Raw genomic sequence first — 14,135 nt, forward strand, 5'->3', positions numbered from 1 at the left:
TCCTCCACTGGCACTGCAGACAGAGGCCAGAGGCCAGGACCCTGGGCTTCCTGGGACAGAGGGGAGAGGGGTCCAGGAGTGGTGGATGGCAAGGAGGGAGGGGCGCCGATGAGGAGCACAGGTGAAGGAGGGGCCTCTGAAGTCAGGGGGTCCTGAGTGTGAATGCTGTGTGGCTGAGAGCAAATGACACCTGCTTTCTGAGCCTCCACTTCCTCACCTGTAAAATGGGGTAAAAGGGCCATTTTCTTTATTAGTAGACAGGCCTGTCCTGTCTCTGGTGAGCCATATTATAAAGTCCCAGAGTCTTGGGGCCTCTGGAGGGTCCCAGAGGCCATCCGGGACTCCAATCCCTCTGCAGGGAGGAAAGATGGGTCACTGAGGTGGTGACAGGAGGTCTCACACTTGAATGGATGACAGGCCATCCCAACAGATTCTCACTCCTCGAAGTGCTGAGGAGCATCCCTGAGCACCCCTGAGGGCCCTGTCCTCTGTCTGCTGCTCAGGGGACAGGTCATCTACCATCCCACTGTCCCTCTCACCCAAGCTGGGCTGCCTCCTTCAAGGACAGGGACTGAGTCCTGCTTGCTTCTGTGGCCTTGGGGCCTAGCGCAGGCTGGCACGGTGCTGATGCTCCGCTTGTTTCATAAATGAGCGAGTTGTAGTAGTGTACTGCGCGAGGGACAGAGGTGACAGAGGTGGCCTCCAGGACCCTGCCTGGGCCGTCTCTGAAGACTTGGTCAAGTCAATGGGAAAGGTTGTAAAGTTTAAGGGGTTCCCTTTCCTCCCAGCCACAGGGCCGCCCGCATGGAGACTCCAGGGGCTGCAGGAAGGAGAGGGGCAGGTTACACCTGCGCGTGTTTGGGGAAGGACAGCCTGGGTGGGGGCAGCTCAGGCATAGAGACAGAACACTCCTCACATGTGGCTTCGGGACACAGGGTGGCAGGGACCCTTGGAACAGCAGTCCACGGTGTTGTCAGTGACCAGCTGGCTCCCATCTACCTCGCCCCTCCTGGCATGGGCTCAATTGTGTCCTCCACGAGATATGTTGAAGTCCTAATCCTCAGGACCTATGAAGTTGACCTTACTTGAAAATAAGGGTCTTTGTAGCTGAAAATGAGATGAGGTCATTAGGATGGGCTCTAATCCAATATGCCTGGTGTCCTCAGACCAAGAGGAGAGACACTGAGAAAGATGCCCACAGGGAGGAGGCCGGCAGAGACTGGAGGCTCTCGGAGCCCACAGGAGCTCTGTTCACCCAGGTGCCTGTCCAGACGGCGTCTGGCTGGGGCACATGGGGCCACCGCCTCACCTCTCACCACAGCCCCCGGGCCTGTGAGCCCTGCACTTCCTCAGAGGGTTCCAGAGACAGGCTCAGCCAGCAGAGAACCTTCTCCAGGGTGGGCTGGACTCCCAGCTCTACCCCCGACCCTGTTGTCCGTGACTGTGAGACGTGGCTGACCCAAGGAACAGGCCGGCCAGGAGGCATGGCTCCCACTGCCTCCCAGCCTGAGCCTCCCAGAACTGTACTGTCACAACCCATAATGGATTGAATAGTGTCCCCCCCCTAGTTCATGTCCACCTGGAACCTGTGAATGTGACCTTATTTTGGACACAGGGTCTTTGAAGATATAGGCAAGTGATGATGAGGTCGTACAGGGTTAGAGTGGGGCCTAAATCCCATATGACTGTGTCCTTATAAGAAGAGGGAAATGGCACAGACACGCAGGGAGAAGGCCACGTGATGACGGAGGCAGATGGGAGCGATGCTTCCACCAGCCAAAGAATGCCAAGGACTGATGGCAACAACCAAGGAAGCATTCTTTCCTAGAGGCTTCAGAGGCCAGCAGCACCTGCTGACATCTGATTCTGGCCTCCAGAACCACGGGAGAATGACCCCCTGTTGTTTTTAAGCCACCCAGTTTATGGTCGTTTGTATGGCAGCCTAGGAAACTGGCATGCTTCCCATTAAAGAGACCAGGCCACAGTCCCACCTGCACTGATCCGTGGGGCCGGGGGCAGGTCAACCTCTCCTCTCAGAACCTCAGTCTCTTCTTCCACTGAGTGGAGACCCATGTTCCCACTCCCAAGCCTGGACTTGAGGCATCACCGTGAAGGGCCCAGCTCAGGGCCCAGACCTCAAAAAGGCTTCCTGTATTTTCACTGAAGGAGTTAATGGTAACTGTTATTTGTTCACTCAACAAATGTTTGTTTGTCCCATGTGCCAGGCACTAGTCTAGGCTGAGATACAGCAGGAGACGAGAGAGACCAACGCTTTGTCTTCCTGGGGCTCATAGTCTACGGGTGGGGAGAGCAGAGAAAGACAAGTAAGCCACTAATGAGTGGATAGTTTCAGAGAGGCGTTGTGATGGGGGGTCGTACCTGAAGTCTGGGCGGTTGGCATTCCTGCTTCCGGCTTTCCTGAGCTCCACCAAGGCCAGCTTCCCCGGCCACCTCCTCTGTGCCACCATTCTTCCACTCCTTGGCCCAAGACATGGCACAGACCAAAGGTCCCAGTTAAAATGCAGATGCCTTGGCTCTTCGGCCTCTAGGGTGGATGGTTGTGAGCGTCTGTCATGTTAGTTTGCTGGGGCTGCGTCGTGAAGCACCACAGACTGGGTGTCTTTAGGAACAGAATTTATTGTCTCCTGGTTGTGGAGGCGAGAAGTCCAAGATCGAGATGGTGGCGTGGTGGGTTCTTTCTGAGACTGAGGAAGAAGCTGTTCCATGCCTCTTTGCTGTTCCTGCTGGTCTGATGGCAAGCTGGGGCTTCCCTTGGCCTGGAAACATTGCCCTGCTCTCATCTTCCTTCATCTTCCATGGCATTCTCCCAGCGTGTGCGTGTGTCTCCAGATCTCCCCCTTTTGTAAGAATGTCAGTCATATTGGATTAAGGGCCTATCCTACTTCAATGTGACCTCATTTAAACTAATTATGTCTGCAGCAACCCTATTTCCAAATACAGTCACATCTTGGGTATTTGGGGTTAGGACTTCCACATAAGAATCAGGGCAGGGTTGGGGGGCACAATTCAACACATCACAAGCACCTTCTCTGTGTGGCCAGGAAGGCAGGTGGCACCTGTCTTGCTGGGAGGCACCCAGAGATCAGGGTTGTGACTGGCTGGCCTGGTGGCCTCCCCTCCCTGACTGTTAGCTCATCTTTAGAATGTCTTACAAAGTGGGATGTTGAATATCCAACTGTTTTCTTTCCAAACTGAGGACTTTTGTACCAGCTCTGTTGGACAGAGGTCAGACATCTTTCCTTCAAGTCCCTGTTCACTGTGCCAGCACATGCCTGGCATGTTGTAGGCACTCAATACATGCTTATGTAATTAATAAACCTGGAGTTGTGAGTTAAGATTTCACCAGATCCTTGGTCTCGGCAAATCAGGACTAAAACAGGCATCCATAAAAGTGCCCTCGTGAGAAGTGAGTGGAACATTACATGTTGTGTGGGGCATGGTGCCCTCCCCAGAGCCAGCCAGGACCTGAATGCCATTATCATAAGGCTGCAAGGGGGTGCTGGGAGGAGAGCACCCCGCTGCTTGCTCCCTCTGCCAATCACCCACACCTTGGATTAAAAGAAAGACAGCTGACATTTTTTAAGGGCCTCCCTGTACTGGGCTTGGCACCTGCAATTTCCACCTGCAACAACCCCGCTTTATCATCTCCATTCCACAGGTAACGAGATGGCAGCTTGGGGAGGGGATGTGTCTTGCCTTCTCTGTCCCTGGAGATCAAAGAGGCCCAGTGTATGCAATGCAGATTCCCAGGGAGTAGAGAGGCCCTCACCCCCTGTATCTGTATGAATGTGTCCCTCTGCCGTGGGGACCAGGTAACCAGGACACTCGGTTGCCCTGCTGACAGAAGGAGGCCCAGTCTCAGCAGCGGGCTGCCTCTCCCTCCCTGCCAGGGCTCTCAGGAATTAGCATTCTTGCTTTCCAATGCCTCCCTCTGCCTTCCTCAGCCCCCGCCTCCCGCCCCCATGTCAGCCCTCCCCACAGGCTGTCTGATCAATGGCTGGGTGGCCAACATGTACAGAGGGCGTGGATTGTGCAATATCTTCTGCTTTTCAGACTGCCCAGCCACCAGCCTGCCTGGCCTGGGGACCCAGGCCCTTTGCTTTCCGAAGGACAGGGTAGGGTACAAAGGTGGACTCAGGGTGTCTTTGCCCCCTGCCCAAACACTGTCCCTGCTACAAACCTGAACAGCTCTCCTGTGGCAAGTCTGCAGCAGGGTGGGGCCCAGGGCCTGAGAGAAAGGCAGGTTGGAAGGAGGAGGGAAATTCGTCTGGGACTGGGAGTGATGGTGGGACAAGACTGGGATTCTTAGTCCCAGGGTCTGGGTTGGACCCTGGGCACGGTGGCAGGGCACTGAGCAGGCCTGAGGAATAAGTGAAGCAAGGTGCCCCCCACCCAGCATCCCTACCCAGCCCCATGGTGTGGCTTCCTGACCCAACCCCTTCCCTGCCTGGAGATGGCGTGCTGTGCACAGCCTGTGCCCAAATGCCCTGTACACAGGCACTCACTCCCAACGGGCACACCTCAGGACACACGTGGACCCCACCCCTACACTTTCACACAATGGGGACACACATGCCTGTGGCAGGCCCCTTACAGAGCACACAGAGGAGCATGCATGTGCGTGTGCGTTGTGTGTGTGACATACGGGAGATGCCACACGTAGGTACCACATGGGCAGCCCTCCTTACCTTGCCCTGCTCCTGGTGCACATGGCAGCCCAGCCCTGACACACTGGCCACACCAGCACACCTCCTGCTCCACATGCATACCACACACACATGCACACACACACACGTACCCGGACCCCCATGCCACAGCACACAGGGCCTCAGGTGTGCAGCCTCCTCACTGGGACAGACATTGACCAGCCTGTCACACCCAGAAAACCCTGTTCACAGCACAGGCTTTGGAGCACGCCCGGCCCAGACCCTCCCTCTCTGTCCGCCAGCTACTCTGCAATGGGAACCGCTCCTTTGATTGACTTCAGTGTTCTAGTGGCCACATTAAAAATGTAAAGAGAATCAGGCAAACTGAATTTTCATAATATATTTTATATGTGTTCAAGAATGAATTTAATAATGTATTTTATGAAACCCAAACTAGCTAGCATGTTATTGTTTCAACACATGATCAGTGTAAATGGTTCTTACTGAGGTAGTTCCGAAAACTGGGATGTATCTTACCTGTGCAGCACGTTTCAGTTCAGACTGGCTGCACCCCAGGTGCTCCAGAGCCACAGGTGGTTGGTCCATGGCCACCAAAATGGGCAGCACAGCTCTATAGAATCAGGTAGCAATTCAAATAATTTCCAACAAAACAATAGCTTCAACCCTGCCCCTCCTCCTGTCCCTGGAGCACGTGGGCCCAGTCTCCTCTGTTCTCAGCCGTCCAGGTAAGGAGACCTGCTTGAGCCCTGTCTGCCTGCCCTGCACGGGCCCCTGAATAGCCCCCCATCCTCGGCCACCCCCACCTCATGCTCTGGGGGACCAGGGGTTGTAACCAGGCAGGGATGTCACCAGGCAACAGGCCTCAGGGGAGAGCTCAGATCTCCTACACCTGCCCGCCAGCCTCCAGGGTGCCCAAGGGGCGGGGCGGGGCGGGGCGAGGCGGGGCAGGCACTGCCTGCCTTCCACTTCTGGCCTGTTTACCTGGGCTCAGTCACAGCGCTGTCCCAAACCCAGCAGGAGGCCCATGGAGCCTGGGGCCACAGGCCACAGGGGACAAGGGCCGGATACCCTGGCCATGGCTCTGGGCCATTGATCCAGCCCAGGCTGGCTGGCTGGGGGTGGGGAGACCTTGGCCTGGACAAACAGAGGCTCCGGGGCCTGTGTGCAGGCCCGGCACCCACCTGCCACTCCCAAAGGTAAGCGGGGGCCTTCAGGACAGGGCACCAAGATCTATGAATGACCCAGGGACAGTGTCCACTCTGAGAGCTGGGCCTGGCTCCCTGTGGCTTGAGCTGTCTGCCCTGCCCTGAGACCAGGTCTGTAGGGCCCCGCTGGCCAGGGAGTGACCAGGCAGGGCAGAAGGCAAGGGGTCCAGAGAGCTGGGGTTGGAGCAGGACAAGCGAATGGACAGGCACCAGGCCAGAGGACGGCCAGGTTCCCGGTGCTGGGAGGCCTGGGGCTCAGCTCTGGCTGGCAGACTCCAGGGCAGGGGCAGAGCAGGGAGAGGCCTGATCTGCCAGGTTGGACTCCCCACCGTCACTCTGTAGGACTGTACACATTGCCCCCTTCATAACCATGTGCCCTCCCGGCTCAGAACCCCTTACTGCACTGAAGGGCAGATCCCTGGCGCCCAACCTCTGAGTTGAATGTGGCTGGCTATGTGTGTGTGTGTGTGTGTGTGTGTGTGTGTGTGTGTGTGTGTGTGTGTGTGTGTGTGTGTGTGTGTGTGTGTGTGTGTGTATGTGTGTATGTGTGTATGAAGTGTGAACATGCATCTATGAGTTTCTGTTCACAGATAGGGGTGTGTGGCCCTCAGTGTCTCCATCTGTATCCATCTGTGTGTGTTTATGAATGTGGTTGTGTGTGTGGAAGGGACTTTCAATGCACTCCCTTCACACTCGGAAAAGTAGTTTGCAGCAGGCAGTTACTCGAGGCCCTAAAGGCCTCACCTGTACTCCTAGATCAGAATCCCAGCTTTGCCCTGCTCTGCTCTGCCTTGCCTGGTTGAATGATCTGGGGTAAGTCATTATATATCTCTCTGCACCTCAGTTTCACCAACTATTAAATAGAGATGGCAGAGCAAACATCCTCGGCAGCTGGAGGCTGAAGCGGCACGCGGTCTGCAGCCTTGCTTGGCTCAGGGCTGGTGCACAGGAGGAGGTGTGGCCCTACCCCAGAGAGCTTGGCCCCAGGAGGCAGAGCGGGGACCCTCCGGTGGTCAGATGGCAGGGAGAGAAGCCTCAGGCTCCTGGGCACTTGGGGCCCACCCAGTCCCTCCTTCCAGGGGCTCACCAGCAGGGAGGAGAGAATGCCCCCAAGGTGAACTGAAGTCCAGGACACTTTGGAGGGGCAGCCATCCCTCCTGGAGCATTCTGGGAGAGCTGCCAGGAGGAGGGGAGCAATATCAGGAGGTGAGCAGCTGGGCAGAAAGAAGACTGTGTGGGAAAGCCAGGTGGTGGGCAAGAACTTTCAGGGTCCAAGAAACAATCTCCACGATGCTCTTCACCCAGAGCTGGCTAAGAGTCCTTGATCAGTAGACGTTTTCTACCACCTTCATTATTAGAATGAATAATGGAGAAGTGTGATGTCACCAGGTGCAATGAGAGAAAAGAGGGCATGGGAAGAAGGAGGCAGGAAAAGCTGACCAGGGGGTCACATGGGCACACAGCCCTTCTACCTCTGCAGGAGGAACCGGGGTCTCACCGTTGCCTCACCCAACAGCAATCATTGAGTGCCAAGCTCTGTCCCTGGAGCAGGTGCACAGCCCCAAACAGAACAAGCCCCCACCCTCCTACAGCTTCCAGCCAAGGAGGAGATGACCAAAGGACACATAAGCATATCATGCAATTCAGGTCCGGAGAAGAATGTGAAGAAAAACGCAGCAGGGAGAGGGCCTGGTCAGGGAAGTCCTCACTGAAGAGGTGACATTGGACCTGAAGGAGGGGACCCACAAACGAAAGGATAAGGCCCTGAGCAACTTGCTATGTTAAAGGCTGGCAAGGAGCTGGTGTGGCTGCAGCAGAGGGAGGGAGAGGACAGAGATCCACGCAGGCCCCGTGGGCTGTGAGGGCTCTGGGCTCTCTCCCAGGTGGATGGGAGCCACACGAGGCTGGTGAGCAGAGCACACAGTGAGACATCCGCCCTGGCAGCTGCGGGGATTCGTTAGCCAGGGTGCCGGGTGACTGACTCTGGCGGAAGTCAAGGTGATGGATGATGTTGACCCGGATGATGGTGGGAGCCCAAGAGGTGCCAAGAAGGGGTTGGGTTCTGGGGGCAGTTGGAGGGTAAGAACCACAGACTTTAGTGGACTGGCCCCTTGAAACAGTGGGGGAGCCACTATAAAACAGAAAACACCGGCACGGTGGGGTCCTCATCACAAATGCCATCTGCCAAGTTGTCCATCTCCTGCTGGGCCGTCAGCTTCAAGAGGATGGGAATGAGGTCTCAGATTTGCCCCGGGACCAGCCCCGAGCCTGGCACCCTGCCGGTGCACGGCAAAACCAGGGGCTCGGGAACCGAAGCTGGGACTCCATGGGCCAACACCATTATTCACGCTCCCAGCCCCCCAAGTCCTGTTTCCTGGGGGCAGCAAGGGGTGGGGAAGAGCCTGGAGGTCTGCGGGCTCTATTCATTCCTTCATCCATCATTCATTCGTGTGGCAGGCCCTGTGCTGGGTTCCATGAGGAACCAGGGCAAATAAGATGCAGGCTCATCTTTCTTGTTGGGGGGCAGAAGTGAAGCCACAGGTCAGGCATATCATTGGTCTGACCAAGGGCTGCCCAGGGGAGGAGGTGGCTCATTATCCGGGGCCAAGGGGCCCGTCGTCAGTCAGGTGGCCTTGTGGCCAGCCTTTCAGGGTCCCTGCAGTTCATCAGGGAGAAGGCGTGGCTGCACAAGGTTCTGTGAGCCTGTAGGGTGATGTGCATGATGAAAGTTAGGGCTTCAGGACGAATGGGCAGCAGCCTGGCCTTTAGAGGCGAGGGATCTGGAGGTGGCTGGGAGCCATGTCAGGATTCTGAGCAGGTGGATGGTGGGAGGTGGGCAGGGAGAGCTTGTGGTGACTACGTGGAAGATGTGTGCGGGGAGATGGGAGGCAGGGAGCCTGTTAGGAGTCCAGGCGGAGGCAGTGGGGAGCCCAGGTGAATTCCACAGCCCACCCCACCCCCTGTTGTGCTGTGTCTGCTCTTGGGTTTTTACACAGTGGGTTTCCTGAAAACGGATTCCTCTGTGATGCACAAAGTCCTCCTAGATGGATGCAAGGGGCGTTTAGGAAGAAGGCAAAATCCAGGGAGTCGCCAGGCCTGGGGGATGGAGGGAGGAAGGGGGAGGCCCGCTGAGCATCCCACTCTGACCGCTCCCTGAGGCACCTCCTCTGAGCGACCTACCACCTCCTCTGAGCCTCATTTCCCCCTCAGGACCCTGACGATGTGTGAGACAGCCGAGCACAGGGGTCAGGGCACTACTCTGCCCACAAACTGCTAGCGTTTGCACCCCAACTCCAGGGCGTATCAGCTGTGTAACCTTGGCCAAGCTGCTTAGCCTTCCCGTGCCTCAACTTTCTCATCTGGAAAATGGAAATCTAAGAGAACTCACAGGCTCTGTGTAGGGCTTGCATGAGGCAGTGTGCATAAAGCACTGGAAACAGTTGAAATGTCAACTATTGTCACCTCTGTGACCCCAAGTCCCCATGGCTCTGTGAGTCATCCTAAAATAGCTCCTTGGTGACCCAGACTCAAGAGGGAAGCAGGGGTGTGGCTGCCTCTGGCAGAGGGAGCAGACCAGAGGCTGAGGGTGAGGAGCCCGCCTGTCACCTGGGCTCTTCCAGACCCAGTCACCCCCTGGGCTTGCGGGAGACTGCTCCTCACCAGGGGTGCTGGGGACCCTCCGGGCAGCAAGCAGGACTGTCCCAGCCATCGCAGGACACTCACCCTTGGCCCTGGCCCCAGAGCAGCCAGCGGGACCTGCCCCACAGGCACGGTGTCCCTGGCTTAGCGGCGGAGGGGAGTTCTGTGCTCCCAAGACAATCCCCAGCAGTCCCTCCCCTCCCTGCACTGGGTGGGCGTCACTCAAGGCTGTCACTGTGACTGGGTGCCAGGGACCTGTGCCGGAGAACCATGCCAAGGGGAGGGGCAGAGGGCAGGGAAGCAGGAAGGACAGCCTGGGGCCCCTTGAATCCAGCTAGGAGGGCTTCGAGTACCCCTGAGGAGCGCCATTTTCAGAAACCCCCCCACTGTGTGCAAAGCCGAGACACAGCCCAAAGGAACCCCCTCCCACATGCACATCTGGGGATGTACTTTAAACCTCAGTGGCATTTATGGATGTGGTCAGAGGAGACTGATTGCTCAGGGGTCTGGCATCCTTGCTCTGCCGTGGAGGAGGCGGTGAAGGGCTGTCCCTGCCTAAGGGAAAACCTGCCGGAGAAGCCAACAGCCCTCCGGAGTTGGGGCCCTGAAGGGGGTGACATCCAGTTATTAAATCACGACTTGCTGATTAACAGCTCACTTGCAAGAAGCAGCCGTAGTGGAAGGAACAGGGAGTCGGACCCCATTTAGCTGCCGTGTGCCCTCCGGCAAGGGGCTTAGTCTCTCGGAGCTTTAGATTTTTCATCTGAAACATGGGGCTGGTAGCAAGTGCCAGATATTCAGATCATGTGGGGAAAGTGAGGCTAGGAAAACCCGGGACTGAGGTGTTGCTAAAGCACTCTGGGTCTCAGATTCCTCATTTGTCCAGTGGGCGCGGAACTCTGAAAGGCGTTTGGGGAACTAAACAAGAGAATACACGTAAAGCGTCCGCACAGAGCGGGCCTGAGGAAGAATGCGTGGGGATAACGGTCCCTGTGTCCCTGGGTGACCAGAGGGTGGAATGAAGTGATGCCTGTGAAGTGTCTTGCGTAGACACTAAATGAATATTAGTTTGGGTCTGCTTTCTCTGCCCCTAAGAGAATTTTGGGAGGGTGGGGAGACAAGAGGATGTGCTCCTTGAAGGGCAGGTCCCGGCGGGCTCAGATCAGAGCTGGCTCAGGGGCTCTGGGGAAGGGGCTGAGCGAACTGACTACATCAGTGTTGTGGAGAAGCAGGAGGAAGCAAAGGCACCCCCCAAATGGAAGGAAAGCCACAGGTAAGAGGAACTGGTTTACAGAAATTTGCACCCCAGGTATTCCAGTTCCATCTGTGGGTATGAGGCCGGGGGCAGGGGCAGGGGCAGGGCTCAGGCACTGAAACCTCCATCTGTCCTCTGACCAGAGAAGCTGGTGTGGGTGCAAAGGTGGGGTCCTAAAGCCACACTGAGTCCGGCTCTGCCGCTTGCACTTTGGTGTGAGCTGCTCTGAGACTTGCTTTCCTGCTCCGTGAGCTGGCCCAGCGCCCACTTCACTCACGGCTACCCACTGCTATTACCCTCCCACTCCACAAGGCAGGGGTGCTCTCTTACTTCTGCGCACCATTGGCATTCAGCAAAGGCTCCTTTGCAAGTGCCAGGCTGTTTCCATCCCTGGTCTCTTTCTCCTCCAGGATGCCCGTGGCTGAGGCCCCCCAGGCGGCCGGCGGGCAGGGTGATGGAGGTGATGGTGAGGAAGCAGAGCCAGAGGGCATGTTCAAGGCCCCCAAGGACTCCAAGAGAAAAGGCCGGGACTACCTCCGCCTGGCGCCCCTGTGGCTGGCCCTGGTCCTGCTGGCTTCAGCGGGGGTCCTGCTCTGGTATTTCCTAGGTAATCACGTGTGTGCCTGGGAGAGGCACCTGGGGAGGACTTGGGATGGCTGCACGGGGCATGGCAGGACAGGCCAGGATTCTGGCTCAGCAGTGCCTAGCACCTCACTGTGTGTACTTGGGCAAGGCACGTCCTCTCTCTGATTCTCCTCGCCTGCCCTTGAAAAGGGAGTGCTAGGTCGTGGGGCTCAGGCCAAGTGCAAGTTCCTTGCTCAAACCAAGGGCTCCCATCTCCCACCAGCAGGGGAAAGACTCCCAGCTCCTAGTTCTCGCGAACCAGCAAGCCTAAGGAGTGTAAACATTGCCTCCTCTTGCCTGCTGCCCTCCTGGGCTGCCCATGAGGCTAGGAGCCAGCTGGCTCTGCAGGAAGAGGCCTAGTGACGCCGGTGGTGGCTGGCACCAATTAGTGCCTCTGCTCCCTTCCACCCAACCTGGGAGCTCCTTGAGGGTGAGGACCACAGCTCTGTCACCTCTGGGTCTCCAGAACCCAGCAAGAGTGGGGATAAAGGGAGGGTACAAAGGACTCAGGCATCCAGGGACATTTCCATGTACACAGGTGGTTTTCATATCCCAGTTCAGGCACAGGTGGAATTCAACACACCATGATGTGGGGGCGTAGAGCATCCAGAGAGGGTGGCTCAGAGCCCTTGAATGTCCTGAATTTTGGCCCCCTTCTCTGGTATCATAGCCCGCAACAGCCCATGTTCTTGGCCCATTCATCCATCCTTCCATTTATTCATTCATGCGTGCATGTGTTCACTCATTCCGTAAACACTCGAGCACCTACCATGTCTTTCTCTAAAGCCAGTGGAGACTGTACCTCATTTCTTCAGTTCTAGGCAATGGGAAATGATAGATAAACCAAATTAGAAGGTGCCTGTGAAAATGCTCCCCATACACTGTAGAAGAACCTCTCACACATTCATTTGTGCAGCGCTGAGCAGGCTGCGTGCCAGGCTGTGGAAAGTGCCCCTACCCTCCCTGCCGAGTGCATGTGCGGGGAATGAGGATGCTGAGGGGTTGAGGAGCTGCAGCAGGGACAACCCACCTTCCCTAAGTGACCAGAGGCGTCTCATTAAACTCTCTGTAAAGATTTGATGGCTAAATCTCAAGGTGAAATTTCAGGCCCTCTGAAAGGACTGGGAACCCGCTGTGGAGCCATTATCAGGGAGCTCAGCCTAGACCCAGCACCAGTTGGGGCCAAGGGCCGGTGTAGTCCAGAACCAGACCCAGCCAGTTCTGTTGGAAACCCGGATCTGAGGGACCACCTGCCATAACTCCGAGTGGGTTGTGATTCTGCTCAGAGCTGAGCAAGGTGAGCAGGGGGTGGATGCTGGGCACATTTCACCACTGGCAGGAAGCCAGTGCCCCAAATAGCAGGGGCTGCCGAGGCTTCTTTAGGCTGTGGGATAATTAGTCTTCAGGGTAAACCACACGGGTGTCAGGCTGGAGAACCAGAACTCAACTGCCAATTGTTTTCCTTTGCAGAGTCTAATTTCTCCTGATTGTGCTCCTGAAGTAAATGACCCCAGGGGGTGGGCGCTCCTTGGGGCTGAGGACCCAGGGGGTGAGTGCTCCAAAACCTCACCCCCTCCCCCAAAGGGACTGAGTGTAGAGGAGGCACTTGAAGACATGGACAATTCTTCCCTCCCTGGGCCAGGCTGTGCTCCAGGCATGGGGCACCCACTGGGGGAGACGGGTCAGGGGTGTGCCCTGCCTGGTCTGCCGGGGGAGCTGGGCAAGAGGTCTAGTGCACCGGGACAACTGAGCCCAATGAGAGGAGCAAATGACTGGTTGGGTGGCAGCCTGGCCCAGGAAGGGGCCCAGGAGAGAAGGGTGGGGCTGGCTTCCAGTGCGGGTGGACCCTGGCCCCAGGGGTGCATTCTTCTTGTTGAGGGGCACTTAATGCTGTCCACCTGTATTTCCCTAGTCTTTTCCCTCTCAGACTCCCTTAGATGACAGTTTTATACTTTCTTCCCAAGCCTCCTGCACCCCCCACACACTTTGCCTGCTGCTTCAATGAGGAAACGGAACCACTCCGAAGAGAAGCCCGTGGATGCCAGCCACCACGCCCTCCCAGCTGTGTGCGCATGCTCTGCCCTCCTCGCCTGTGCGCCACCCCTGCCCCTTCTAGAGCCAGCAGTCCTCCACCTGGACCCCACCCCCTTTGCCCACTCGGTAGCCAGGCTCTTTCCTCCAGCAGCGCCTGGCAGTGTATGTGTGTGGTCTCACGGCTCTGAACCAAATCCCTCTGTGTTCCCCCACCCCATTTCTCTGCTTCCCTTTGCAGCAAAGTCCTTGAAAGAGCGTCTCCACATGCTGCTGCCTCCAGTGCCACCACCCAGTCTCTCTGCTACCCTTTCCCACCGTGGTCCCCACCCCCAGCTGCACAACTCCAACCACACTTGTCAAGGTCACCAATCCTCACATTGCTACATCCAGTGGCCAGTCCTGGGCCTCATCGCATCTGGCCCTTCGACAGCACTTCCCCAGGCGCCTCACCCCCTCCTCCTAGAAACCCTCTCCTCACTTGGCTTCCTGGGACCCCCAAGCTTTCTTCTCCCCAGATCATGGTTTCTCGTCTTCTGTGTCCTTGGCTGGTGGTGGACAGGCCCTCCTCTTCTCTACCTCTGCCTACTTCTTTCAAGCCTCATCGGTGCCCTTGGCTTTAAACGCCCTTATGCAATGACTCCTCTGCCCCAGATTTGCATTCCCAGCCTGGGCCTCTCCCTGAGCTCCGCT

General features: G+C 57.0%; 1 protein-coding gene across 1 annotated transcript in view; it reads left to right on the forward strand.

The window, feature by feature from the left end:
- Window positions 1-5,666: 5,666 nt before the first annotated feature.
- Window positions 5,667-14,135, forward strand: part of TMPRSS6 (transmembrane serine protease 6) — a 35,889-nt gene continuing 27,420 nt past the window's right edge. Inside the window, exons 1-2 of the mRNA XM_036891213.2 lie at window positions 5,667-5,884; window positions 11,198-11,394. Of these exons, the coding sequence (XP_036747108.2) occupies window positions 11,199-11,394 (196 nt within the window). The 5' untranslated portion in view covers window positions 5,667-5,884; window position 11,198. The remainder of the gene's footprint in view (window positions 5,885-11,197; window positions 11,395-14,135) is intronic.

Source organism: Manis pentadactyla, chromosome 10, assembly GCF_030020395.1.
Source record: "Manis pentadactyla isolate mManPen7 chromosome 10, mManPen7.hap1, whole genome shotgun sequence".
Taxonomy (NCBI): Eukaryota; Metazoa; Chordata; class Mammalia; order Pholidota; family Manidae; genus Manis; species Manis pentadactyla.